Source organism: Eleginops maclovinus, chromosome 23, assembly GCF_036324505.1.
Source record: "Eleginops maclovinus isolate JMC-PN-2008 ecotype Puerto Natales chromosome 23, JC_Emac_rtc_rv5, whole genome shotgun sequence".
Classification (NCBI taxonomy): domain Eukaryota; kingdom Metazoa; phylum Chordata; class Actinopteri; order Perciformes; family Eleginopidae; genus Eleginops; species Eleginops maclovinus.
The window spans coordinates 17,563,355-17,590,544 of NC_086371.1; the positions used below are offsets into that span (position 1 = coordinate 17,563,355).

The following is a 27,190-nucleotide window of genomic DNA, read 5'->3' on the forward strand; positions in this document are numbered from 1 at the left end:
TTTTTCAATAATTGAGCGGGCTAGTGGTTTTGTATAAAAGGGATGTTCCTAAATCTGTCCTAAAGGAGATGGATTGAGACTCACTTGAGTATCATAAAAGATGCCTCAGAGAAACTGCCTCCATAATAAGCACCTGAAGAAGTGCTTTGGAAGCCTCTGGCGTGGAAATGAAATATAGGCTAGGCGTGAATGAAATAGGATTGGGAGGGAAGGGCAGAGCAGACTAAAGCTCCACCACAGCACAAATTCACAGGGGATTAGTGCCGTTGCAGCTCCCTGGCCCCTAGCTATGTACACAACCCCCCGATGGCAGAGGGCAGTGGGGGATGGGGCAGGTCAATGCCATGGTGTTGTGTAGCAGTTGATTGGACCATTATAGGGGGGCGAACGGCCCTGAGACCAACTGGTCCTTTGCCTTTCCTCCGTTGCCCTTTCCTGATCATCTAATTTGACTCTGATTTCATTATCCTCCAGTATCCGTCCGTCTATCAGTCTCTCACCCGGTCTTTCGCCGCCTCTTTCTCTCTCTCTCTCTCCGTCTCCACATCCTTCCTGAAAGTTTTAGATTTTCTAGCATTTCGCTCGAGCAGTTAGCAGAATGTGAGTGAACATGCTCTCTGCTCTGCGGGACCAGTAGTTAGGGCTTTGACTGCTGCATAGTGCTTAGCGTCGTGACAACTGCCAATGGTATTGCAGTCAAGAGACATGATTTACACAGTAAGCCATGCGTAGTAAATTAAAACCTTTTAATCAACACAATTCTCTCATGGAGTATGAGGAAGAAATGCACCGGTGGAGATTATTTTTGAGTGTTATTGTACATTATGAGTGGTTAATGGAGATGAACCTTTTTATATCCGGACTTTTTTTATCAACAGAAAATGTGCAAATGGATACAAAAGAAGAACTATCATTAATAGTCCTAAATTAATGAGTCATAGTGAAATTCTCGGAGTGTAGTCTCAATGGACAGAGAACAATTATTACAGATAATATTATTTAATTCATTAGAAAGGAACACACAACTGTCAGTGATATTGATCTTCTCAAATGTTTTCAATCCACGGAAAATAGTTTTGGACATACCAAGGAAAACTTTTTGAACTCAAGGATTCTTGAACCAAACTGAATATATCCCTTATCCTATTTGGAGTTGGTAAAGATCTGCCAAAACCATTTCCAGTTCTCTACTTTGGATATATTTAGTTTTTCACTGTGGTATCAAATAAGCTTCAGAGATCTGGGAATTATATCAAAATGTTCTATCAACTTCAACATTTCCTGTAGCATGACATTACTCCATAAATGTTTAAATACCAGGCGGACATACGAATGAGTGATTCAAATAACGGAATCTCAGAGCTCTGTATCATTAAGAAACGAGAGCCTGCATCACAGCTTCTCTTCTCTGGATTACCGTCATGTATTGTGTTCTGTACAATATTCATGCAGAGAGCTGTGGTGGCAGGAAGCTTGGGCAGGATTTGGATAGCCTCTTTTGATCCCTGCGTGAATGCAAATTTGAATTTAAATGCAGTTTACAACAGCAGCACTTAAGAGGGTGTGTTGCCTATGAATTATTGCACTGATATAGATGCAAATCAGCATTTATTTTTTTATACCTAAAGCAGCTGTGCCTTTTTACTGATGCATGGTTTAAGTGTGTGTGTGTGTGTGTTATTTATTGAAACTGTTGGCCACTGTTTGTTTGTTTGTGTGCTCCAGTGTTCGCTCACAATGCTATCAGTTAGGAAATGATTCCAGTGTTTTAACAGAGGCAATGTGGCGTGTTTGACAGCTGGTCTAAACAATGGTTTATAATAAATACAAGGAACAGAACTGAATCAGGCTTTGCAGAACCCTAGCTGCTCTAAAATGTGAGTTGAACTTTCACTGGAACTTTTTACTTTCAAAGGACTGAACGGATAAACAAATAGATATATTTTCGTGTCGGTAATTTACACAATACATCCTTCATGGGATTATTTATTTAAAAACAAAGCAGCCATTCTTGTTACCTACAAGCGTTAACAGCAATGACTTGACCTTATTCAGTAACTTCTTGAAACAACTTTTCTTTAATAAAGACAATTTGAATTTGTCCAAATACTGAAATACATTTAAAAAAATCTCAACTATAAACTGAAGCTACACAACCTCTACAGAAACGTCCCTGTAAATTCAGTTTGACTTCAGCGTCATCACGATGTTTGTCATGTGAGCATCCACAACAGACGTGTTTGGAACTTTGTTGTCCCTGCAGCAGAGCACTCTTTAATTCCTCTGCCATGTTAATGTTTCAGGCTGGAAGGAAGGACAGGAGTGACGCTTTGAACACAGCCATCGACAGGATGACGAAGAAGACCAGAGACCTTCGCAGACAGGTTTGTGCAGGTTTTTTAACAAGTCTGATGCATATAGAAATGATATCTACATTTTGCTAATAAAGTCAAACGTCTGCTTTCTGTTTTGAATATGGAGTGTACAATGGGGGAAAAAACCCTTCACATGTACATTTATTCCCCTCACAAATGCATAGAGGCACATGTTACTGCAACAGTGCCCCTTTTTATATATATTTTCTTACTTCTTACTTCACAGCTGCGTAAAGCTGTAATGGACCATGTCTCTGACTCTTTCCTGGAGACCAATGTTCCCCTTCTGGTCCTGATTGAAGCTGCCAAGAACGGCAATGAGAAAGAAGTCAAGGAATACGCACAGGTGTTCCGCGAGCACGCCAACAAGCTGATCGAGGTAATGTAGGATTTTGGATGCTTTCAGAAACAAAACCTCATGTGACCCAAATACAGATTATTCTGACTTTTTCTGTCCGTCCTTTTTGATTTCCAGACATTTTTAGCTTAGCTTACAGTAAATGTCAGTCTTCATCCAGCTTCTCTTTCCTCTCTTTATGACTTTTTCTCAGAAAGATTACCTCTTGATAAAACTGTAGGATTACAGCACAGCGAAGATCAATCTGGGATTGTTTCCCCAAATAGAAACAAAACAGGAACATATTTTCTGTGGTCTTTGTTTTCATTTATGTACGACACAGAGTGGAAGACACACACACATTTGCGAAAGGTGATGCAGACTCTCATCTGTTGCTGCGATGGTCCTAGCAACAGATAACCTTTTAAAGCGGATCCAAACGAGTGAAATAACCACCACTCGAGGATAGGTGCTGCCTCTGGCCACAGTAGGTTGCTGCTCATTGGACGACTTCCCATGTGTGCTGTAGTGATGCCGACAAAGATAAATATCTTAAAAGGGGCTAGCCTTTTCTGTGGTTGGTGTCATGCTTTGGCATAGACCTGGATATTAATGGATCCAGTGCTGTGACATAGCAACAACAACACAGACAAAGGCAAAGTGACGGGGGGGGTAAGCAACAAGCTAACGGAAACATGAGTACTCCTCAGCCGTGGGATTTCCTTGGTCTTCTTGAAGGCTTGTGTCAGAGCATCATATGTTGACATTTTGAAAGTGACTTCTTCCCTCTGGCAGATGACCATGAGTGTAGCTGGAGCGGGGTGGGGGGGGGCAGGGGCAGTGCAGTGCAGTTTAACTGTTCACTGGGGAAACCAGTGAAGCATTAGAGGGAAAAGGGGACCACACTGGGGAGCGGACCCTGAAGGCCCCCGTGTCAGAAGTGGCTTTAAAGCATGACATTACTGGACTCCCATAATGCTCTGGCACTACATCTGCTTATAGCAGTTGGATGGGATGGACGAAGAAGCAGAGCTTTGCTTTAAATGTTACATATGAATATCATTAAATAGAACATACAGTTTTTACTTTAAAGCAGTGGTCTTAAATACATTAATATTGACAGTGTAATATGGTGTTAATAAAAGTCAAAGATAAAATGTTTTTAAGCTCCACAAGAGGCAATAAAGCAAAGTGTCTTAAATAGACCTATTACAAGTCAACAACAAAACTGAAAACATATGAAGTGTGGGAATACGCTTATACTAATGAACGGCAGGGATCGTTATCATGTCCTTCGTGTTACCTGACAAATCTGCGTCTATAAAATGGAGCTAAACTGAAAGCTTGGTCTCATTCTACTAGAATATCCTTCAGGCAAAGTATCTTTTGACACACATAAATTAAGAATGTTAGTTGCCTATCCAACAAACGACAGTGACACTGATCTCGGGCTGTTTGTATGACTTCACGAGTTGTGCACGTGCAGGCTGCCTTAGGGCAAACGGTCCATTACATCACACCCATTGGTTTGAAAGCAACATTATGACTGACCCACATTAATTTACAGGCCCCCTTTTAAGCTGCTCCTCTAACCTCATTTGTCACAACATTGTGCTTTTCCCAACCTTGTATTTATATAGTTAAATAAAGCATAATTGCAGGTTTTACTTTATGGGTTTCGTTCACTTGATGTGTCAAAGCTGCTGGAACGCTTTGTGCATGAGATCAAACCGCCTGTAATTGTATCATGACAAAGTTCACTTCATACACTTCAAAAGCACGATGGCACTATAAAAATAGATTTTTTTATTTGATCAGTAAGAGAAAATTAACTAAAACTATCCTATAATAAAAGCAAAACTATGGTGGGTAAGGTTGTAAGTTATGTAATCTGGGAACACAGGTTAACACGGGGAACACAGGTATCCGTGACCACAGCAGCTAACCTAGTGGCCAACACTGAGGACCTTTTGCCTTTGGGATTCGGCCTGCATTAACCCACATTGCATTTATAATCTAATCATAGTGTTATAGGGCTGTGTCTCCACCTCTGGAAGGTTACTATGGCAATACATTTTCATTTTGCCTGTTGCCAAATCCATTGGGTTTCTCTGTCCCATGTTACCGGGCATTTTTAAGCAGTAATATTCATCATCTTAAGAAAAGGGGAGAAAATAGACTGGGCTTTGTGGTGCCTCAAGGCTGTGTTCTCAAAGGTTCCAGGGTACTCGGGTTTGATCTCTGAGGTAGCAGAGGAAGAATGTACCCAGAAAAGCAGTATTTTTTAAGCCTCCGTAATGTTTATATGTAATGTCTTCATTTGAGGCTTCAACCAGGCAAATGGATGTTAGTGACCGTAGATAAGGGGTGGTTAACATAAATGTGTTTGCTTTTAAATGACATGCCACAAAGAGTTATACAGATTTACAACTTGACAAATTAAGATGCAGAGGTCTCCCTTGAGGTGTGAACAGTGATCCAACGGATTAGTGACATCAGCCTTGGAAATTCCCATCATGTACTGTGGGAGACGTTTTGTCTTGTTGTTTTTACTCTGCTAAAAGCTTTTTCTTACGTTTCTTTATTAAACTGTATGATAAATAACTCAACGTTGAAGTGTAATGCCATGGGACGCATGACTCAAACAATGGAAGATATGTTTGACTACTTTAAATGATCCATGTCATTTTTTTAGCATGAACACTAGTACACAAGTGTATGGTAAAGAACATGGGATTTATTGGTTTTCATTTTTAACCACGGTACTGAATTGCTGTTGAGAAGCAATATTTTACTGGTCTTTGAATCAGATTATGGTTATTTCTGTTGGGGAACAAAAAGGTAAGCTTTGATGTAGGTGCATTTAAAAACATGTTTGCACAGACTGGGTTAACTCTGACGTCCCCTGACTCTCAAAATGCTATGGTTACTGCATGCTAAGTGGAAAAAACATCACTTTACTTGAGGTCAAATATTGTTGTTTGGCTTCAAGCAAAGTCCCTTTATACTGAAATGGCTTCGTCCCGCTGGTATCGTGGTGAGAGGAAGAGAAAGCTTATGTGAAAGATCATGAAAGTAAAAACACAGGTCTCCATGAAGTGGCAGCTTCTCTTCATGTAGGCGCTCTCTCTCCAGCCTCTCGGGCTGCTGGATGTTCTCTGTGGTCCCTGCATGGGTTTGCATAGAGATGTATGATGTGTTTATATCAATGTTTCAGTGCGTCACCAGTGCTGTGGTAGAAGTGTCTCCCATCAGGAAAACTGCTCAGGCATTTTTCAGGTGGGGGTGGGCATGTAGAGTCGAAGACGATGAGGAGAGGATCTTTCACACTCTCCAGTTATGCTTTCCACCGCCAGAGCTTTAATGGATTTCTTTATCAACCACAGTCTTATTATTATAGATTTGCCCCACATTTTCTATGAGTTTATAATAGCATTTCATCTACCAGCTTAGATCTGGAGACCCCCGAACCCAAGGGGAGATTATTACAACCAACATCAGCAATCAAAGGTTAAAAAATAAACCATTTTGGTGATAAAATAATGATAAATATTAAAATGACTACACCAGCTGTCCATTATTAACATTATTGACACCATGATTTAGCGTTATCGACTTGAACTGACATGGCTTTGAAGGCATGTAGTGCTAAAATGCAGGTTCTAATAACTGTTTCACTTTAATTTATAATACAGTGGTAAAACCACAGCTCCTTTTGCTGTGACCCAGATCTGGGTAATTACATTGTTGAGTAAAATATAACGGATGGATGGCTGAAAGTACAAAAATAGGACCCAGGTTGTCAGGAGAAAAAAAAAAACCTTTTGGTTCTTGTTCTTGCTGGAGTACAATCAGGAGCTTTTTTTTCCTTCTGTAATTGATTATGTTTCAACACATTTTCTGTCCTTTTGATAATCCTGCTCTGGCACTGTTCCATCACATCCCAGTCATTCTGTTTCACCATTGTTGCCTGCTCATCCCACCCACAAATGGGAAGCTTCAGACTCTGACCTATTTTTTTGTGAATATGATTAGATACATTATGTTATTCTGGAAAATGCAAGGATATTTAAAAATAATTGTGCCAGAGCATGATTTGTCGGTCTATACAAGAAAATATACTCACAAACCATTAATATTGGCAGCCGAGAGGAAGACTTGCTTAGCTCAGCACTCCAGTTCTCACTCGGTTTTTTCAAAGTGTCAGGAATATTTTCCTCTCTGAACCAGGAGCGTAATGGCAATGTGGCAGCCGTGTGATTTAGTCTCGGAGTACCCTCGTCTCCGAGTCCACGGATAAAACTTGCATTTACATTTGGAGAAATGTGAACATTTTTGGTGGAAAAAAATACAAAACTTGTATTTTATCTACTCATTCAACAGCTAAGCTTTGGGTTTCTCTCCTGTTTCTTCCTCTCTCCCTCAGTGCTATCATATTGTATTATTTTAGCAGCTTTACAAATGAATCCTCAGCAGTGGGTTCGTATTCCACAGGGATTGATTGCGTTGCTGCTCCATTTCTGATAGATACATTCATTATGGTAGCCTGGGTTTGGGATTCCTCTCCAAGTTTAATTATACTCTCTTTATTTCTCAAAATAAGACTGTCAGACTCCCTGTGTGTGGCTAACGTGTGTGTGTGTGTGTGTGTGTGTGTGTGTGTGTGTGTGTGTCTTTTTTTTGCTTTAGGTGGCCAACCTGGCATGCTCCATCTCCAACAATGAAGAGGGAGTGAAGCTGGTCCGCATGGCAGCTTCTCAACTGGAAGCTCTCTGCCCACAGGTACCGTATCTGTTTTTGCCCACAATTTACGCCACGCTCATTGATTGTGCACCTGCTCACATTGTCTTTTTAATAAAAGCACAAAGAGCTGACAATCTATTGTATTCGTTTACACAGGTAGTGGAGTCAGTAATTAGAAACTATCATTCAAATTGCAGCTCTTATATTTTTTAAAGACTCCAAATGTTCAGGCCTGCTTAAATGCTTAAGTGTTTCATAACCAGCTAAAACCAATATTATTTAAAACAATCGGCCTAGTTTTCTTGGCAATCTTTTGAATCTGGGTGTTATAAATACAACGCAGTCTAATTTCTTTCAGTGTTGGGATCCTGCATTTGTGCTCGAAAGGTGATGGAGAGAAATGTGTGTGGGTGTTGTCCTACTGCCCACAGTGTATTCATTAAACAATGATTACATACAATAAAATATGGAAAATAGTCACAAACCTGCCACATTAAAAAATGGCATAGTGAGAGGTTATGACGACGACCTGCTAGTGCAGCGGCAAAGACACGATCCCTCGCTGGTTTCCCACCTGGTTCGTGTTGTTAGTTGGATCATACCACCATGGCAAATGTAATTGCTACCTGGCATTGAATTCCACGTCTCTGTGCAGGAGAACTAGACATTTGCATCCCCGGATATGGAGAGGTACTCGACACAAATGGGAACATAACAGATATCAATATAGTTTACATTTATATTCATACGGACTGTACAGGTCAGGGTGCTCTGTCTACATGGCTCAACACGCTTTGGAAAGCAGTGCAGTAATAAGACCAGGGCTGCAAGTAGTGGTTATTTTCACTGTCTGTACACCTTTCAGTTATTTTCTCCAATAATTGTTTGTTGTCTGTCACCGTTCCATGCATGTTCCACTACTCCAAGCCATTCACTTTGCTAAGATGGAACTATATTCACATTTCTGAATCTGAAATCAAAGAATTTTTACTTTAAAAAAAAGAAAGATACCGATTAATGTATCATCAAAAAGTTTCCAATTAACTCCGTATTTAACCAATCATTGACTTTGCAGCTCCAATCCAAACTTTTAATCTCCCACAGAGGGATGTAAAAAACATTTTGGCTTTCTAAAAGACAATCAATACCTCAAGTCTGCTCCATTTGTCAACTATTAAGCCCATCTTTTCAAACCCCTTACCATTTTAACTAGCAGTCTCTCATCTGAGCCCCTGCCAGCTCTCCACTGTGCTGCCACTGCTCCTTTTTTAATATCATCTAATGAGTCCCATTCATCCCGAGCTTTGATATCCACAGATGTTTCTTCCCCCAAAGCTAGCAGCTATTAGTTTATTTCATTCAATCGTTCAAAACCCTCAGCGTCTCTAATCACTCCCAGGAATGACTTGGCTTCATGCTGCAGTCCCAACATTCGGGTGGCAGAGTGGGGGGGCTTCATGCAATCAACCTATGCTAATGTTGTGGCTGAGGGCTATGCTGTAATGGAGCTTTAATGGCTGTAATTGGGTGATTACAGGTGATTAATGCAGCGTTAGCCCTCGCTGCCAAGCCCAACAGTAAGGTGGCCCAGGACAATATGGATCTGTTCAAGGAGCAGTGGGAGAAGCAGGTCCGCGTCCTCACCGATGCTGTCGATGACATCACATCCATCGATGACTTCCTCTGTGTGTCAGGTGAGTGGTTCTCCTATGCCCCCGTAGGAGCAGAATCCACTATCGTACCGTCTTTGAATGATCAGCGATGATGTGAAAGCAGACACTGTTGATTTGTTGACAGTGCTTTCCAGTCCGTTTCAAGATGGATCTGCACAAAGCACTTTAGACCATTCTTAAGAGGAGGTTAATAGTATGCATGTATTACTCGTTTCTGATGAGAGCTGTGCATACAGAGGCTGATTGGGCTGTACAGAGGAAGCACTGAAGCATCAGCAGCACTACGTCTGAAATTGACATCCTGTCACGTATGTTAAAGCACACAAATGGTTTGTCGGGCATACCCTTAAAGAGTTCTCGTTAAGCATTAAGCAGAGTGACTTCTGTCACCTCCAGCCAAGGACGCACTGTAATTTACGCAGTGGACATTTGCATTTTACAGGCTCAGCCCCATTAATAAGCAGTCAAAGAATTTGTCTTCCGCCCGGCCCATCCTGTACCTGAGCTTAATGTGGCCCTCTTAATTTGGTGACCGTGCAAACTGAATGAAGGCTGAGGGTTTCCTGGCAATGTGGTTCATTCCTCACATGTTTTATTCTTCATTAAAGCAAGTCTTTCTACTAATTATGCACTATTTTAATTGTGTGGTGGTTGTTTTTTTTTTATTGTCTTATTGTTTTCTGCCCTATATACAGCTCTGGAAAAAATCAAGAGACCACTCCATATTTTTCTTAAATCTTTCTCTGCATGTATGGCAGCCATTCCAGTGTCTGTTGAATTCCAACACAGAAAACAATTGTCAGTAGTTTATAGAATACAATGAAGAAAAAACATTTTAATTGAACTCAAAGACGTACCTATGAATAATAAAACAAGAGAAACTGATAATGCTGCAGTGGTCTCTTGGTTTTCTCCGTGGCTGTATGCTATGTTGCATTGTTGGAGTAGCTCTTCATTGCCTCAACCACACTGTAGCTATTCTGCATATGACAACGAAGCCTTTGAAACTGAATTGAGTCTTGAGAGAGGAAATAGCATTTCAAGTTAACCTCATTTGTGTATTTGCCGGCTGAATGTCATGTTTGTATTAAAGTGTTTGAGTAATACAAAGCATATACGCTGCTAAGTACAACGTTGTTCCATGTCCCCAGAGAACCACATCCTGGAGGACGTGAATAAGTGTGTCATCGCTCTGCAGGAGAAAGATGTGGATGGTTTGGATCGCACTGCTGGGGCTATCCGCGGCCGCGCTGCCAGAGTCGTCCACGTGGTCACTTCCGAAATGGATAACTATGAACCTGGAATCTACACCGAGAAGGTCCTGGAGGCCACCAAGCTCCTCACTAACACAGGTACCGCTGAAACTGAATTATGTCATGAAGAACTAGTTCTGCATATTTCTGCCAAAACACTGCTTTCACAAACTTCAGGATCAAATCAGGAGTAATTATATGATTAATAGGTCGTCTTTCACTTCGATACACCAGGATGTACTTCTCTAGGTTTTATATTTTTGCAGCATGTTTCTTTAGTCTCATAAGGTTGCTGACCCCTGAAATAAAATGGCTTGTACTGAGAGCTACCTGAAGGGTGATATAGACGGGAACAAGCATGTGTCCCAGATTCAAACCTCAGGCGTTCTGTGAAACGGCCAGTCGGAGCGCTTTGGAGGCACAGAGTATTATCTGCTGATACGATGTGGTTGCTATGATACGAAATATCAGTAAAAATGTGGACTTATGGTGGAGACTGGCTGTGGCTAAAGGGAAGGCTGAAGGATGCATTCAAAAGGGAGGTGCTGTACTCATGGAACGACATTCAGAGAACAAGAATACAATGGCCGCTCCAGGGATACCAGTCTGACTAGAACGAGGGTTAACCATTCGTACCCGTATCTTAAGTGTCCTTACCTCGTCAGTAAGTAGAACATACCAACCTTCTTTGAGTTTAGCTAAATGCTGACCGCTAATCATCTGAACCCTATTCCCACGTGATGACTGCCCACTTCACGCCTGATACTGTTAGAAACAAAACCCTGATATTTCCTCTCTGTTATTTCTCTAAGTGTTTTCTCTCAGAGCTTTTTGTCTCTTCTGTGAATGCTGTCTTTGAATGTTACTGGCATCTAAAGAAAAGTAACATTATTGAAAACCCTCCAGAATTCCCTTGGAAAGTTGAATTTTCTCTTTTGAGTTGAGCACAGTTTTCAGCCCTTCCCGTGTTTATTATTTTGCTGCATTGTCAGATCCAGCCAGCTCTCACTCAATTGACACTACTGATTTACAAAGCCGGCTCTGTTCGGCTGTCAGATTCCTCGATTATCTAAAGTTGTATTGTAGAAGTTGTTTCTTCCATATCCTGTTCTTTTTCATCATCAGCCAGTGTGTGAGTGGTGTTAGCTTCCATCACGAGCGAGCTAACAAGACGGCAGAACAATTTGTCGGGTGTCAGATCTGCTCTTAAGGCTGGGCCTATTAAAATCAGCAGATTCAGGCTGCAGCTGAATGTGGATTTTTATATGTTGGAGACACTGGCTGTCGTGAGACTTTTTGTCAGATTCCTCCCTCATGTCGACTCCAAAATAAAGTGATGGAATTCAGGTTCAGACTCGCTATTTAATGTCAAATTTCTGCTCTGACATGAACTGACAACCGTGTGACAAATAAAGGCAGGTATTTGTGCATGGTACCAGGACTGAATTTAAAGTTTTCATAGGTATACTTCCGGCAAAGTTTCAAGAGTGGACTTGCATCAGTAAGTGAGTTTGAATGCATTTTTCCTTTCATTTGAAAATGTTCGTATTTATTCCTGCTTCCAAAAAGCTAATGATGTTGATAAAAAAATAAAATAAAATCTGCAGCCTTTGTCCTAACAACTGAATACAAAGTAATGATTGCAATGGAAAAATGCAGGGCATCTATTTGACAAACGTTATGTTGGCTAGTGTTGAATAATATGGGATGTATTTGGTAATAGCATTGTGCCACTGAGAGAAAAGAAAGAAAAAGCCCTGGAGTTCATTACCTTAACATTTGACAAGTATGACAACCCTTCGTTGCTACGTTTTTTCTTTGAATGTGGAATCATTTAAAATCATCACTGGTGGGGGAAGCGATCGCTTTGACTTCACCATCGCGGTACGAGCAGATTTTCAATTTTCATTTTAATATAATATTACACAGAAGCCTTCAGGTTATAAACGTTCTGAAGCACAAATCCTGCTGCTCTCTGCCTCCCCATCTGCACTCTGACGTCCATGCTTCTCCCATGAACTCCCAGCCGAATCCCAAATTCTGAATCTGAAATACTATGAATGCATGTTATAGGGAGCCCTTAGGAGCTGTTAATATATCGTCAATGGGGCAAAGTACAATCCTACTGGGAGGGCTTTCAGAGTGATTGTCCTTAAAACTCTGTTCTGCAAAATCAGGATCTATTCCCTTGAGCCTTTTGTTCCCATACAAAGCAAGAAGGCAGTAAGTAAGTCACCCAACAAAACCCTTTTTAATTAATCTTTTCAAGGCCACTATCTTCCCTGGCACACTAAGACACAGCAGAGCCTTGCATTGATTTTCTTTTAAAGCGATCATATATAATATCAAATAATATTTCCTCTCTAGGATGGTGTTAATTGTTTGTCAGGTAGTTTTGATAACCTGCGATCTCAGGAGGATTGTGTTGAGCATGGAATAGTAAATAAGCTGAGCAGAGGCACGCTGCTTTAATACATTCTCACCTCAGTGTTGAGGTGTGTTGAGACATTGACTCTGGGGTTTTGTTTTTGAGGGGGTGGCTGGACAGTTGGTCTTGACCATACTTAGCTCTTTGTTTTTTGTTGTTTTTTATATATTCTTGTAGTTTAACACATGCCCTCCCTCCTGAGATGTCTGTTTGTTGTTTAAGGCTATACTTTATTTTGTAATATATCTTCCTTCTCTCTCTTCTTTTGGAGCGAATCTTCATCAATATTGTTTTCTTTCCCTTCTTCCCCCCCGACCTTCGTGTCACCTTCGGCAGTTATGCCGCGGTTCACAGAGCAAGTGGAATCTGCAGTGGAGGCCTTGAGTGCAAACTCCACTCTACCTGTGGACGAGAACGAGTTCATCGACGCGTCCCGTCTGGTTTATGATGGCATCCGCGACATCCGCAAGGCTGTGCTCATGATCAGAGTAAGTCGCTCTGTTTGTTTTCCATGGGTTTAAGATTTATTTTGGTCATCTTCCCCCTGTAGTGTTTAAACTCTGGATACAGCGAGTAAGAACCGTTTCTTCACTAGAAGATGGAGAGTGGAAACTGTCAGAAGTAGATAAATACTGCTCCACCTTATCACCCGTACAGAGCAATCTGCTTTTACTTTAGGAAGCTTGAAAACCACATGTGTAAAAGTTGAATCAACAACGCTCATTCAATGATAAAAAAATATTCAGGATTGTTTGTATAGTGACAAAAACGAGAAAATGTAATTAAATCACGGTGCCAACATTAAGGAACATTAATATCTAATAGAATAAGCTACATTAAAAAGAGTGATGCACACTATTTAATAAAAACAGCATGTACAAACATCATTAAACATAAATATTGGTAAGAAAGAACACAATTAGAAATAAGTGAGCCCTGCTCCTATTCATAGATATAAATACATATAGTAAGCGTATAATAGAATAAGTTAAATTAAAAATAATAATACATATTCCAAATAAATATGAAAGCGTGTACAAACATCATTAAACATGAGTACTGGATAGAACAGACTGAAATAAAAATGAACGAGCTCTGCTATTACACATGGATATAAATATACATACACATAGTTGTGTGTGCCAGATGCTCCTTGTAATGGTATGAGAGGAACTGTATGTGCGTGCAGTCCAGGAAGCCACTGATTAACTTGTCTCATGCAAGAGCAGACCTAATTGACCAGTCTTGCAATCTAGAGCAGCGACAGCCTTAGTTGTCTGCGGGTTAATGGCCTCTGCTTGAGGAGAACTATAACTGAGACAGATGGTAGTTGGGTACCTAATTGACTGACAATGAGCTCACAACAAAACCCACTCCAGTTATAAAAATAAGTGGATAGTTCTTAAAGCTTTATAGTATAACTAGTTTGACTCCTCAATACAATACAATTTAGATCCGGTATATGTTGAAAAGTAAGTGGATTTGTTTTAACTGCATCTAATGTGTCGCAGCACCTAATTAGGTATTGACTTCGGTGAAACACAATGTGCTGCTTGGTTGTATTATACCATCTTCCATTATTTTCAACACTTTAATCTTTTGAATTGGAATCATTAGTCTTGACGGCACATTTTCTGTTGACAATGGTGCTCAAAACGGTGCTTGGGCACCCATGAATAATGCTCCTCAGACAGACACAACCAAAAGCGAGGAGGGCCATTATGCTGTATTTGCATTATAATAAGCACTTGATTTAAGATGGAGCTTTTAATTAGCATTCTTGAGTCGGACTGCAAGGCAGAGAACTACATTCAATTTCCCTCTGCCCCGGCCCCTCTCTTGTTATCCAGATTGATTAAGCTGTTAACATTGGGCCTGTGGGGCAGGCTCAACACAACCTGGTGGGTAGGTCTGTGTATGTGTGCGAGTGCAGGCTGTGCATGTGTGCTTAAAATCTCAGAGGATTTCCAAAAAGTCGTGCTTACTTAGAATTAATCCGTCAGATAAATTCTGGCATTCTTTGCTGAGCAAGAGATAGTGAAGAGACTCAACTCCAACTCAAGCCACTATCTTAATGCAGTTCCCCATGGGGTTTGCTAAGGTTTCTCGATCAGGTGTGTGTGAGGTAATTATCCCAGATTTGGTGGTGTTTATTCAGCAGGAAGGGCCTCAGATGATCGTCTGGATAGTCATGCACTTACACTACCTCTTACCTGCTGTAGTTTGTAATGAAGTTAGACAAGTGTAGCGAAGACCAGGATTCCTCTCAAGAAGAACCCTTTATCAGCTGCACTCCCTCTGTGGCACAGTTTATAGATAGAACTAGGCATGTTTCACTCTGAAATATGATAAATCTTTATATGAAATGTCACAAATCAGCTGAGTTTAGCATTACAAGGCAACTTCTGTAGAGGGCATGTCCAAACACTCTCTCCAGCCGGTTTTCTATAAAGCTCACATGCACGCGCGGCACAGTGGCCCACTCTTAAATCAGAGCAGACAGTTGTGTGGTTGGGGCTACTTAAGATGGACACGTCTTTAACCTCTGTAAGTGTCGCGCAGGCAGCCTATGTTGGCCGTCCCTTGGATGTGTGACAGGCGGACCGAGCTCTCTCCCCACCTACAGCAACATCAGAGAATATGCCTCCCAGACATCAAACTGTCTCAAAGTCAGGGAGCCGCTGACAGCGAGATGCGCGGGGGGGGGGGCAGCTGTCGCTACCTTATGATTTGTGCAGTACGTCACAGCCTAAGGTGAATTTTCTGGCTCTGTCCTCAAAAAGAAACTGCTCCTCTCACAGAAGCAACCAGAAGAGTGTCTCAAAAAGAATTATAATAGACATTTTCACTGTTGAAGTGTCCCGCTCACATGTACATCAGCAAGCAGATACCATAGAAATACCAGAGCCTGCTTTCAAGGGCTGTCACAAAGCTTCAGAACATTTCTCCTCTTCTCTATTTCAATTCTGAAACAGGTGGAAATGAATATTTCAGCTTGCAGGCCGACACTGGAGGGTCTGAACATTCCAAAATTAAATATTGATTGGTGTTTTGCCACAACATGAAAAATAGTATGATTTAATTTGCTTCACCAGCAGTGCTACCTTTTCATAACCCCGTTTAATTAAAACGGCAGCCTATTGTTGTCAGATCTCTCCAGTAGTGTCCCATCGGGTGCTCACTTTGAGCTATGGTGCCTGAGCCTCCCACATTCACAGGTTATCTGGCTCGGGTCGCAGCAGGTGATGTCTGCGCCCCACTGAGCAGCATTGTCTGGGTTGAAAGAGATGCCTATGAGTCACAGTTACAGCTTTGTATCCGAAACCCATACCCCCATTCCCCTGAGAACAAGAGCATCTCTACTTTTCATAAAGCAGTGTAAGGTTGTTCAGAGACCTTTAGCTATTTTTAGACGTGGGGGCTCCAACTCCATTACAGAAGGGAGGCATTGAGACAGCTGGATAAGCACAAGTAGCGGCACAGGCGTGATAATGCACCTTTATCTGTCCACATCATCTTCCCTGGGCCCGTATCACCACCAAATACGTTCTCCTGTCAATCAGCATTGTATTTTGCCTCAAGCGTGACCTGTCGCGATAGAAATCCCTTTGAATATTAATATTTATGGGGGAAAGCTTGCTGGTGGCTTGTTTTGCTTTCAAAGCTGGGGCAGAGGTGACGGTTCAGAGATGAAGTAGCAACACTCTTAGAGAACATGGCTCACGCCTCACACGCCTCTCCACAGAGAGTAGCGGCAGATGGGACTCACTAGTATTTTGCCCCCAATATGTTTCATACCAGCTTGCACCTTCATTCTCCCTCTCAAAATGCGCATGCTGCACATCACACTTGATTTACAAATTCATTTAGAGCTTCTCGTTGCGAGCTATGGGAGGAATACATTTATTTGATGCGGCCCGCGCTGCAGCGTGGAGGCATTTCTCTTAGGTAGTAACCAGGTCGGTTATTTGATAGTGCTCAAAAGGCTGTAGTGTGCCAATATTTTTTTATGTTCTCCTCTAACAATGATCTGCTTCAACTGACCTTTCCCTCTTGTTTCTTCTCTTCTGCTTTGCCCCCCCCCCCCTCTCCTCTCTCTGTTGATCCATTACAGACTCCGGAGGAGCTGGACGACTCTGACTTTGAGACTGAAGACTTTGATGCTCGCAGCAGGACCAGCACGCAGACAGAGGATGACCAGCTGATTGCCGGCCAGAGTGCACGGGTAAGCTGTAGCACTTCTTGTGGTGTTAACAGACATTTCTTAGTCTCATCACCTGCCCCTTGACTCTTACCCTTTCAAATAGCATCAATAATTCCTGATTAGATCCTACTATATGTGCATGAAAAAAAAAAACACCTATACAGCTCAGGAAAAAATTAATAGACCACTCCAAATGTTACTTAAATCTTTATCTCTACATGAATGGCAGCCATTCCAGTGTTTGTTGGATTCCAACACAGAACAATTGTCAGTAGTTTATAGAATACAATACAAACAAATCATTTAAGTCAAAGACATATCTATAAATAATAAAGCAAGAGAAAATGATAATGCTGAAGTGGTCACTTAATTTTTTACACACCTTTATATCTGAAAGTGTAATATATTTTCCAAACATGATCTGTAAATGTAGTTATTCTTGAAGATGGATAAATACTGTAGTAAATAAATGCAGCTTGTTTGACAGAGATCAAGGGGCAATATGTAATGCCTCGCTTGGTATTTTAAAACATTGTTCAGAATACTATAATCACAGGAACAATTTATCACAAGGCTGTAGATTCAGAAAACAATTTTACACATTTAGAAAAATGTGTAACGGTTTATTTAGGGTCCTTGTGATTGAACCCGCATGGAGCGCTTTCAGAGCCACTTTTTTTCTCTAGAACACTCCACCCCCCTACTTGCTGTTAATTCCGCACAGTTGGCTTTGCGCCACCATAATCAAAGTTTTTCCTCGTACAACTCTTGTTTACCACCACCTCTTTTGTTGTGTGGAAAACATTTGCTACCCACAACTCACTGGAGTAAAATCAAGACTTGAAAAGATCCACGTCTTGTTGTCCTTGGAACCAGTCATTTTCTGTTGCTGGTTGAATGTTGAGGTTGCATGTATCCGCAGCCTACCTGATAACAATAAATACTCTGTTATTGTTTGCCCTCTTTATAAAAGCAGGGGAAATAAAGTGTTTACAAAATAAAGAGCAATGAATTAATCTCCAAATTCCCTAAAGGTGTAGCGATCCCTCAATACATTTCCATTCTGTTTGTTTTGTTCTCCAAAGCTTGTCCGGATGTTTTGTTAGGTGTGGGCTTTTCATCTCTGCTCTGCCCTGAACAGCTTTATATAAGCTTAGGTGACTCTAGAGAGAGACTCCCATTTACCAGTAATGGAATGAACGCTCACGCGATGATATTCGATTTCCTGCTCTTAAGTGTCTGCCCACTTCGGCCTCACCAGCTCATTCATTGAATGCCTGATTGTCTGTTTGGAAACTGCCCTTTAACCATAAAGCCCAGGAGGATTGATAGAAATGGCGCTAAACACATTTGCACATGATATTAAGTACTGCTAAACAAATGCCCTTATATTGATCTTCTTCTGTGGCCAGCAGGGGCAGTTCAATAGATGTATATTTTTCCAGAAGCTGTCACGTAATATTACTTAGTGGCTGTGAACCTCGCTTTGAACCCAGAAAGAATCCCCACTTAACCTGGGCCAATCAGGGAAATGTCTGTTGAGAGCACCGGAGGTGACATTTATTTACAGAAAAGACACGGCAATTTAAGAGGTCATTTTTTTGTCTGAAGATGCAAACATGCAAAAACAACAGGCACGCTACCCTTTCTTCTTGTGCACCAATTACATTATATGCAGCCCAATTTAACAGCTAAGCTATTAATTCTGCATTTACAAAGACAATGAAGGATTATCACAATTTCACCAAGCTGTCGATCTACTCCGTTATATGGGAACAATATGCCGAATCTTCACAGAGCAAGATAGATAAATATCCTATTTACTTCTATTTAGCTACTTCTATTGGGCAACTGCATAATCATTTCACTTGCCTCTACACTGATTTAAAGGTCCCCTATTATGCAAAATGCACTTTTTGATGTCTTTCATACATAAATGTGTCCCCGGTGTGTAAGGAGACACACAAAGTGTCAGAAAATACAGCCCTCTTTCTTTTCCTTCTTACCCACGTATCTAAAAACAGGGGTACAAACGAGCTGATGCAGATTTTCTGCCGATATGACGTCATATTTGAAATGTGTGCTGGCTTTACATTGAACTGAACTCCTGGCAACGTCCCGCAAACGGTGCGCGACGTGTCTGAGTATCTCCCGGTAGAAACTTCTCTTTAGAGAGGAGAGAGAGCTGCATGCTCTAAAGGGGCGTGGCCGGCTTCAGCTCAGCTCAAATTTAAAGCGATATGAGGCATGCTACAATGGGTGATCTGTTTGGTATTTTGAGCAAAACACTTCACAGACATGTTTTGTATAGATATGGCCCTACAATATATTGTTCTAATATAGCATAATAGGAGATCTTTAAGCAAGTGTAAAAATGTAAGAACAGTAGTACTCCATAGTGTCACAGCACCATGCTCTTCCCTGGCAAGAAAACACGTGTGCATCCATGGAAACCGTAGGAGAGGATGTAGAACAAAATGCCCTGTAGACAGCAATGGCCTCCCTAACAGTATGTGAGTATGCTAACCCTCTCCGCTTCCCATAATTCGTCCTCCAGGCTATCATGGCCCAGTTGCCCCAGGAGCAGAAGGCGATTATTGCCGAACAGGTGGCTAGCTTTCAGGAAGAGAAGAGCAAGCTGGACGCCGAGGTGTCCAAGTGGGACGACAGCGGAAACGACATCATTGTGTTGGCGAAGCAGATGTGCATGATCATGATGGAGATGACAGACTTCACCAGGTGAGTGCGGACAAACAAGCCTGGCTCACACACAGGGCCTTGTCTTTCCTCTCCTGGCAACTGATGGCCTGTTTTTTTTTTAATTGTAGATCTTCCAGAATGAATGGTTTGTGTTATGGCTGCACATTCTTTTACATATGTCACCCCACAGTCCTCACATTAATATTCCAATAGTACTGCAATTCGAGCAGAATGCCTCCAAGACAGAATACATGTTTAAGTTAAGCCAAATACAATCACCCTGTAAGCCTACATTTGTTTCCCCAACATTCGCCCATATCTCAATATTAATGCACCCAGTTTAACTCCACTGTTCATGCATCAACGCTCTTCATTCTCCCTAAGCAGCACTGTAGGTAGACTTTTCTTTTCTTGATTATTTTCCCTTCGTCCCCTAATCTTAATATGCACAACCATAAGCAGTGCATCAAATCTCCCTCTCTCTGGTACACGAATAAAGCTGGTGTGCGCTGTAAATCTTAAATGGACAGTCTCCCTCTGCAGAGCTGCTATAGGGTAGCCACAGTCACCTTTTCAGTGGTGTTTTGAAACGATACACATAGTAGAGGAATAAGTAAAGACAAAAACACCTTAGAAATCTCTACTTTTCCCAGAATGCATGAAACATCTTTGCACTAAATAGATTTTCTCTGCCTCTACTAAAAAGAAACTAATAAGGTTGTTTGGAATCAGCGGGTACAAGCAGAGCGTTTGCTAGAAACTTTCAAACGTTACATATTTCAGAAATATTGATTTAGCAGAAAAACAGTTTGTTTGGTAAATCTAGTTTAACCAACTCCTTGAGAGAGATGAAATGTATTTGATCTTAATCAACATCACATCAAGGGTCCAAATATAAATGAAAGCATGGAGACACCAGCAAAATAAAAACGGAAGATTAGGGGCGATGTTTAACTCCCAAATGAATCACTACTCTTGCTCAGACAACATTTATGGAATTTGTTCTCATCTGGTAAAATGTTTTCTTCAAGAATAGTCAGTAAAACCCTCAAATCACAACAAGAAAGAACTGATATGATTATAAACAGGATGGGATTTATTTTATAAACTTATAATTAACATGTAGTAGTTATATAATTGTGTAAATGTATACATCACATCAGAATTCATCCCTAGGTTCTATTAAGACTTTCTGATGAGCCTTGGCCAGCGTCTCTTAACTCTACATGATGGTCTAGCTCACACAGTGCGGGAGTTTATGTGGAGGCTGTGAGGAAACATTTTGACTGTGTTTGCCCCTGACTGTATTTGTATGACTGTGCCTTTTTTAAATTCCAGTGAATTACTCATGAGTACATTTTGTGCCTCTCTGAGTCACATCCGTAATGACGGGGAAATGCTGCCTCTCTATCTTCGCCCTTTGAATGGCTCAAAGATCCCGTCTCCTCGGCCAAAGACATACAATACGTGGAAACTGAAGCCGAGTTTCAAATGGTACCACAGTTAGTGATCCGACTGAGGTCACACAGAACCCTGCAATTTTTTATTTGCTGCCTATTCATCCCAAGGACCAAGAAAAAATAAATGCTGCCACTGTAGACACGCATGCAAATCATGCTGCTTCCATCTCAGAGTGCCAGCCATGTTTCTTTATTAGATGGCGTCAGCTGTGTGTATATATTTTAAAAGGTTATTGATTGAGGTGACACCTTTATATCAACATAAAGGCTGCTTCTCCCTCTGTTTTACAGAGGCAGACCAAAGGCATTCAAATGAAAAATATCCTCAATCAGGATAAAGCCTATTGATGCTTTCTTCATACTGCGCTTACTGGAAAACATTTTCTACATGTGCACCATTCCAGGCCTTATGGCTCAGTCTCTGTGCAACATGTTGCAAAAATCCAGATGTAGTTCAACATCAGGTCTGGAGGACCATTCCAAAACACCAAGCTATGCTGGTAAAACATTTTTGAGAATACAACAAAGATTCTCAACTCTTTGTGGTCCGATTCTAGCTGCATATACATATCGAATCTGTTGGTGCTAATCGTGCGTCTTTTTGCTAAACCCTTAAAGCAGAAACCCTGAACACTAACCCATAACTTGTTCATAAGCCAGCTGCGCTCAACAGAAGTGTTATTTGAGTACTACTTCACAGTACAAGAAGCAAAACCAGAGCACTACTGCTTCATGTCGGTCGGCTGACGAGGCATTTCTTTGGACGCTGACTGGATTTTAAATCCTAAAAATATCCAAGCCTCTTATCTCCTACACATTTCATCTAGGATTTAGAAAAATCCAACCACCACCCTAAATCTTCTTGAAAGAACAGATGTTTTTCATTTGGAACGCCGTCTGAAAGTCAAATATCAGTACATTTAGAAATCCACCACGGCTAGCCTATGCTACCGTCACCTAGCAACTTCAACTATGGGATGTTCCAACTGGAGCCCAGCAGCCTCATTGTGTGGTTTGATGTTCACATACAATCCAGTATCGCATCTGGAATTGTATTTGAATTAAACATTTCTACCATGGCACATCATAAGTTACTTTATTTGTTCTTTAAATGAGTTGTTATCCGGGGTTGCCAAATTCTGAGTTGAGAGTATTTTGGGTCAAGCTTTAATGTCTACAACCTTAGCGATCAGTATTAATTAGTACATTACATAATAAATGCTCAGCTTTTGGCCATTAGAAATAGAGCTTTTAAAACAAAGCAAAGGGAATGGCTTGTGTTCATTTGTCGCTAATAGTGCAGAGTTGTCTTGTTTATGGGCCTATACCACAATTTGGTATTGTGACTTATTTGCTGCCCTGAGACTTTGGATTTAAGTCTGTATATATCCAAGTTTTATTGTCTGGAACAAACGAATATCTGTCGGGATGAATATACATCTTAACAATATGCCTCGACTCTCGGCAGTAGCACACAGGAGGTCAGTCGCTGGCTAATTCAGCCACGGCCCAAAAATGATTGCTCCCTTACCTTGAGCTGGCACAAAGCCCTGCCAAGGTTAATGCTGTGTGCGGTAATTGTTCCGGACCTCTCTCCTGACAAATCTGCCCAGAGTGAGAGACACTGTCATCCTCTCTGCATCCCTTATGGCTGTGTGGAGGCACTCATGAATAAGGCATGTGTGGCTTGGAAACAGGCAACATATTTGGTAGCCACCTGTCTTTGAGCGTTCTATGCTGCAAAGTGCTCGTCCCGATGTGGCTTACACCCATTTGGAGGCCTGCAGCTGTCACCAGAAACTGAATTCCCCCCCTGTTTCTTCTCCGTGTACAAATCCACTACGAAAACGCCACAAGGGTTCCTTCCTGTCAGGACACTTTTTGTCTCTATCCGTTGCCTCTTTGTGCTCTTCCCTATTGCGACATGGCGACCTACAGAGCGAGAGAAGGTGAAGAAAATGAGCAGCTGCCACTTAATATCTCTGGGCTAAAGCAATGGATATTTTTAGGAAGGGAACAAGTGGTTGGGGAGAAATCAGTGTTGCTGTGTTCCTGCATTGTAATGTGAAGTGTTTCTATCATGTCAAACACTATACTAGCAGCACTCTATTAAACACACTCATGCTGACTCTTTACCCAGAAACGCATCACAATGCCTCTAGCTCTGTCTCCAGGGTCGACTGGTCCCCGGAGAGCTTCCAGCCTGCGCTCTGATGCGTGGCCTCTTCCACTTGGACCCTGACTTGCTTTACAGCAGAGCAGCAGAGGGAGTGCAGGAGAGGGGAGGGGAGAGGAAGGAGAGAACAGTACACACAATTCCATCTGTTCTGGGTTGGATTGCTCATTTTTTTAGCCTAGAGAGAGCAGCTTTGAATCCAATTTGTACCTCTCGCCAACTGTGTCCCAGAGTCCCTTGTGGGGACAGAAAAACCCTCGCAAATGGCTGACAAGCTTAACAGTGGGTCAGGTCAGGGCCAGACTGACCTGTGTTGGGACGGGCTTTGCTTGGCTCCAGAATGGTCAGCGATGGATGTTTAACATTACCACAATGACCAGCCTTTAAATGGAATTGTAATCTCATCCGTCTACTTTCAATTATCTCCTTTTATTCTTTGGCTCTCCATCTTGGGTCCCTTCTTGGACAAAAATACCCGTACGAATGATGAGCTGCAGTGTGCAGCGGTTTAGAGGGCAACCAACAATCCTCCTCCAGCAGACATCACGACAGACCACACTGAAAGCAGCCGGGTTTACGTCTTATCCTTTATTGAAGCTGCTTTAATAGAAGGTAGAAGGAGCAGAGTGAACTGCACCTCTCCACTGAGATAGAAAGCATATGCCACTGGTTAGCTTTACAACATGATGGGCCCAGGAATCAGGCTTTCTTCACAAATTATGGAAATATTAACGACAAATAGTCCTGCCTGTTTCTGAAAAGTATGTTACCAATGTATTATATCAATCATATGCTGAAATAATGGGAGATAAAATGTGTATAACACGTGATTTTGATAGTGGGGTGATTGTGCTCCAAAAGAGTGTAACAGCACAGCTCCAGGGTCCCAGTTTCTGAGGACGGCCCTGAGAGTGAAGGCGGCCCCCTCTACATTTAACAGGTTATAAAACGTGCTCATGTCTGACTGAACAATATGCTTGTGTGTCTGTGTGTTTCATTTCTGTAATGATTCCCTGAGCTATTCCCATAAATCATGCTTCTCTATCATCTTGCCTCTGACTGAAGAAGTTAAATTGAATGAAATCCTTCCAAAAACAAACATCCGCTTCATATCTGAGATGCTGCTCCTTCATATTGCATGAGATCAGAAACGTTGCCTGATCTTTCCACTTTTTATTTTCCTCCCCAGGGGGAAAGGTCCACTGAAGAATACGTCTGATGTCATCAGTGCTGCCAAGAAAATTGCCGAGGCAGGATCACGAATGGACAAGCTTGGCCGCACCATCGCTGACAATGTAAGTCGCTAATGAACCTCCGTCTCAAAGGGTTTCATACACACTACACCTTTGTGCTAGGGACTCCCAATATATAATTGGAATTGTGCTACGTTGACACTGCCATGATAAATTAGCAACAAGTGCGGCAACACATGGCACAGATGAAGAAAAGTACTCATTTGTGTGGATGACATAATGCTAATGTCATGACCACTGCGACATTAAAGAGGCATAAATGATGAGAAGTCAGCCGCTACAAAGTGATTTTCTTCTTGAAATCTCTTCCTGCATCATATTATATTTGTTCTCCAGCATTTATGGCCATGAATGTGCTCAGTGTCAGACAGATGTGTAATTGCTGTTAGACGGTAAATTGTGTCCTGATCCTCCTCCTTTCAGCACAACCTGCAACAATAAGAAGTGTCTCTCATCAATGTGATAGTCACTAATTGACCCCAAAGTTACATTCATTATCTACTAAGTCATAAATGTTCTGACTATGGTACACCAGATTTTCATTACACAAATGCAGCAGTGGCTCTGCGCTGCTGTGTTGCTGTGGGAACGGCCATTGTTGCGTGCGGCTCTGCTCACGCAGGGTTTAAAAAAGCAAGGCCTTCATACTGATTGCATCTTGACACGGCTTCCTTTTGGTCTCTAAATGTTGTCCTTAACAGCGCTGCGTGTAAGTCACATTTAAAGACTCAGAATAGGAGGGAAATGTTTGTGCTCAATACTTAAAGGGCTGTAAAAAAACAAAACCTTGGTGCTGAAAGTTTTGTTTTGCCCTGTGCTCTCCCTCACAATGTTTCCTCTTCTGCTCGTTTAGGAGCAAATCCAAGTCTCATTCTCACACAGCAGGGCCCTTAAGATGTTAACAACTGTCATGATGTATGTTATTCATGAGGCACAAACCCCCCCCATCCCATCAGCCAATTTCTGTCAGGATCAAACACTCCCCCTTCTCTCTCATTCTCCCATCTCCCACTCCCCAATTCCCGATTCCACCGTCTCTCCACATCTCTCCCTTCCCCTAGTGACTATGGGCCTTGACATTGGGAAACACACATTCAATTATCCATGGCCTCATATTTCACTTAAATACTCGCACTGTACCTCTCCTCAGGGAGACACTGTACATGATTTATCCCCCCCAACTTATTCATTTGCCATCTCTTAGTCAGAGAATTATGGCCTCCGTGTGTGCAATATGTATACATTTTAGTGTTGAATCATGGAAGAGTTAAGTTGTGATGTTTGCCAGAAGACATGGCTGTCAGATTGAGGTCTCCCCTCCTGAAGACTTTGGTTTCTTCTGTGGTTTAGATGTAGCAGCTGTGGGTTTCTTCCATTTTTATCCGAGAACACACAGTAGCTCAGAAAAGCACACACTGGCTTTAGATGTTTGCTGTAGGATTCCAGTTTTGATAACGCTGGCGGCCTTGTATTCCCGCTGATATGTTGGCAAAACGTTGAAATGGCATGAACAGTCTTTGTCTCGAGCAAGTCTAGTGTTTCAGGGCTCCAACACATGGGTTTTAATGCTATGCTTTGGTCATTAGCAAATCTGTTTGAACCCATTTAGCAGCGTAATTAAATGTGTCTCCACACAGTCCAGGTTTGCCTGATCAATAATTGATTCGTAGATGATGTAGTTTTACATCATAGCTTCTTTCCTACCGGGTGTTTTTGTGATGAGCAGAGGTGTGGTGGCTGCTGGGTCACCAAAAAAAACACTCCATGGTTCTAAAACATTTATTCCACAATTATCACATTGAAAAGCAATGTTTGGGATGTCTCGAGCCTGATATATGATCAGGGGGTTAAATCATGCCAACACGTCATGGAAACATCTGCATTTACAGTGGGGCAAAAAAGTATTTAGTCAGCCACCAATTGTGCAAGTTCTCCCATTTAAAAAGATGAGAGAGGCCTGTAATTTTTATCATAGGTACACTCAACTATGAGACAGAATGAGAAAAGAAATCCAGGAAATCACATTGTCTGATTTTTAAAGAATTTCTTTCAAATGATTGTGGAAAATAAGTATTTGGTCAATAACAAAAGTTCATCTCAATACTTTGTTATATACCCTTTGTTGGCAATGACAGAGGTCAAACGTTTTCTGTAAGTCTTCACAAGGTTTTCACACACTGTTGCTGGTATTTTGGCCCATTCCTCCATGCAGATCTCCTCTAAAGCAGTGATGTTTTGGGGCTGTCACTGGGCAACACGGACTTTCAACTCCCTCCAAAGATTTTCTATGGGGTTGAGATCTGGAGACTGGCTAGGCCACTCCAGGACCTTGAAATGCTTCTTACGAAGCCACTCCTTCGTTGCCCTGGCGGTGTGTTTGGGATCATTGTCATGCTGAAAGACCCAGCCATGCTTCATCTTCAGTGCCCTTGCTGATGGAAGGAGGTTTTCACTCAAAATCTCACGATACATGGCCCCATTCATTCTTTCCTTTCCACGGATCAGTCGTCCTGGTCCCTTTGCAGAAAAACAGCCCCAAAGCATGATGTTTCCACCCCCATGCTTCACAGTAGGTATGGTGTTCTTTG

General features: G+C 41.7%; 1 protein-coding gene across 4 annotated transcripts in view; it reads left to right on the forward strand.

The window, feature by feature from the left end:
- ctnna1 (catenin (cadherin-associated protein), alpha 1) overlaps positions 1 to 27,190 on the forward strand; it is a 72,177-nt gene that overhangs the window by 33,048 nt on the left and 11,939 nt on the right. For all 4 annotated transcript variants that reach the window (XM_063876164.1, XM_063876166.1, XM_063876165.1 and 1 more), the window contains exons 8-16: positions 2,304 to 2,384; positions 2,602 to 2,754; positions 7,402 to 7,494; positions 8,993 to 9,149; positions 10,280 to 10,480; positions 13,146 to 13,297; positions 16,924 to 17,034; positions 19,571 to 19,752; positions 24,539 to 24,644. In XM_063876164.1, the coding sequence (XP_063732234.1) occupies positions 2,304 to 2,384; positions 2,602 to 2,754; positions 7,402 to 7,494; positions 8,993 to 9,149; positions 10,280 to 10,480; positions 13,146 to 13,297; positions 16,924 to 17,034; positions 19,571 to 19,752; positions 24,539 to 24,644 (1,236 nt within the window). The remainder of the gene's footprint in view (positions 1 to 2,303; positions 2,385 to 2,601; positions 2,755 to 7,401; positions 7,495 to 8,992; positions 9,150 to 10,279; positions 10,481 to 13,145; positions 13,298 to 16,923; positions 17,035 to 19,570; positions 19,753 to 24,538; positions 24,645 to 27,190) is intronic.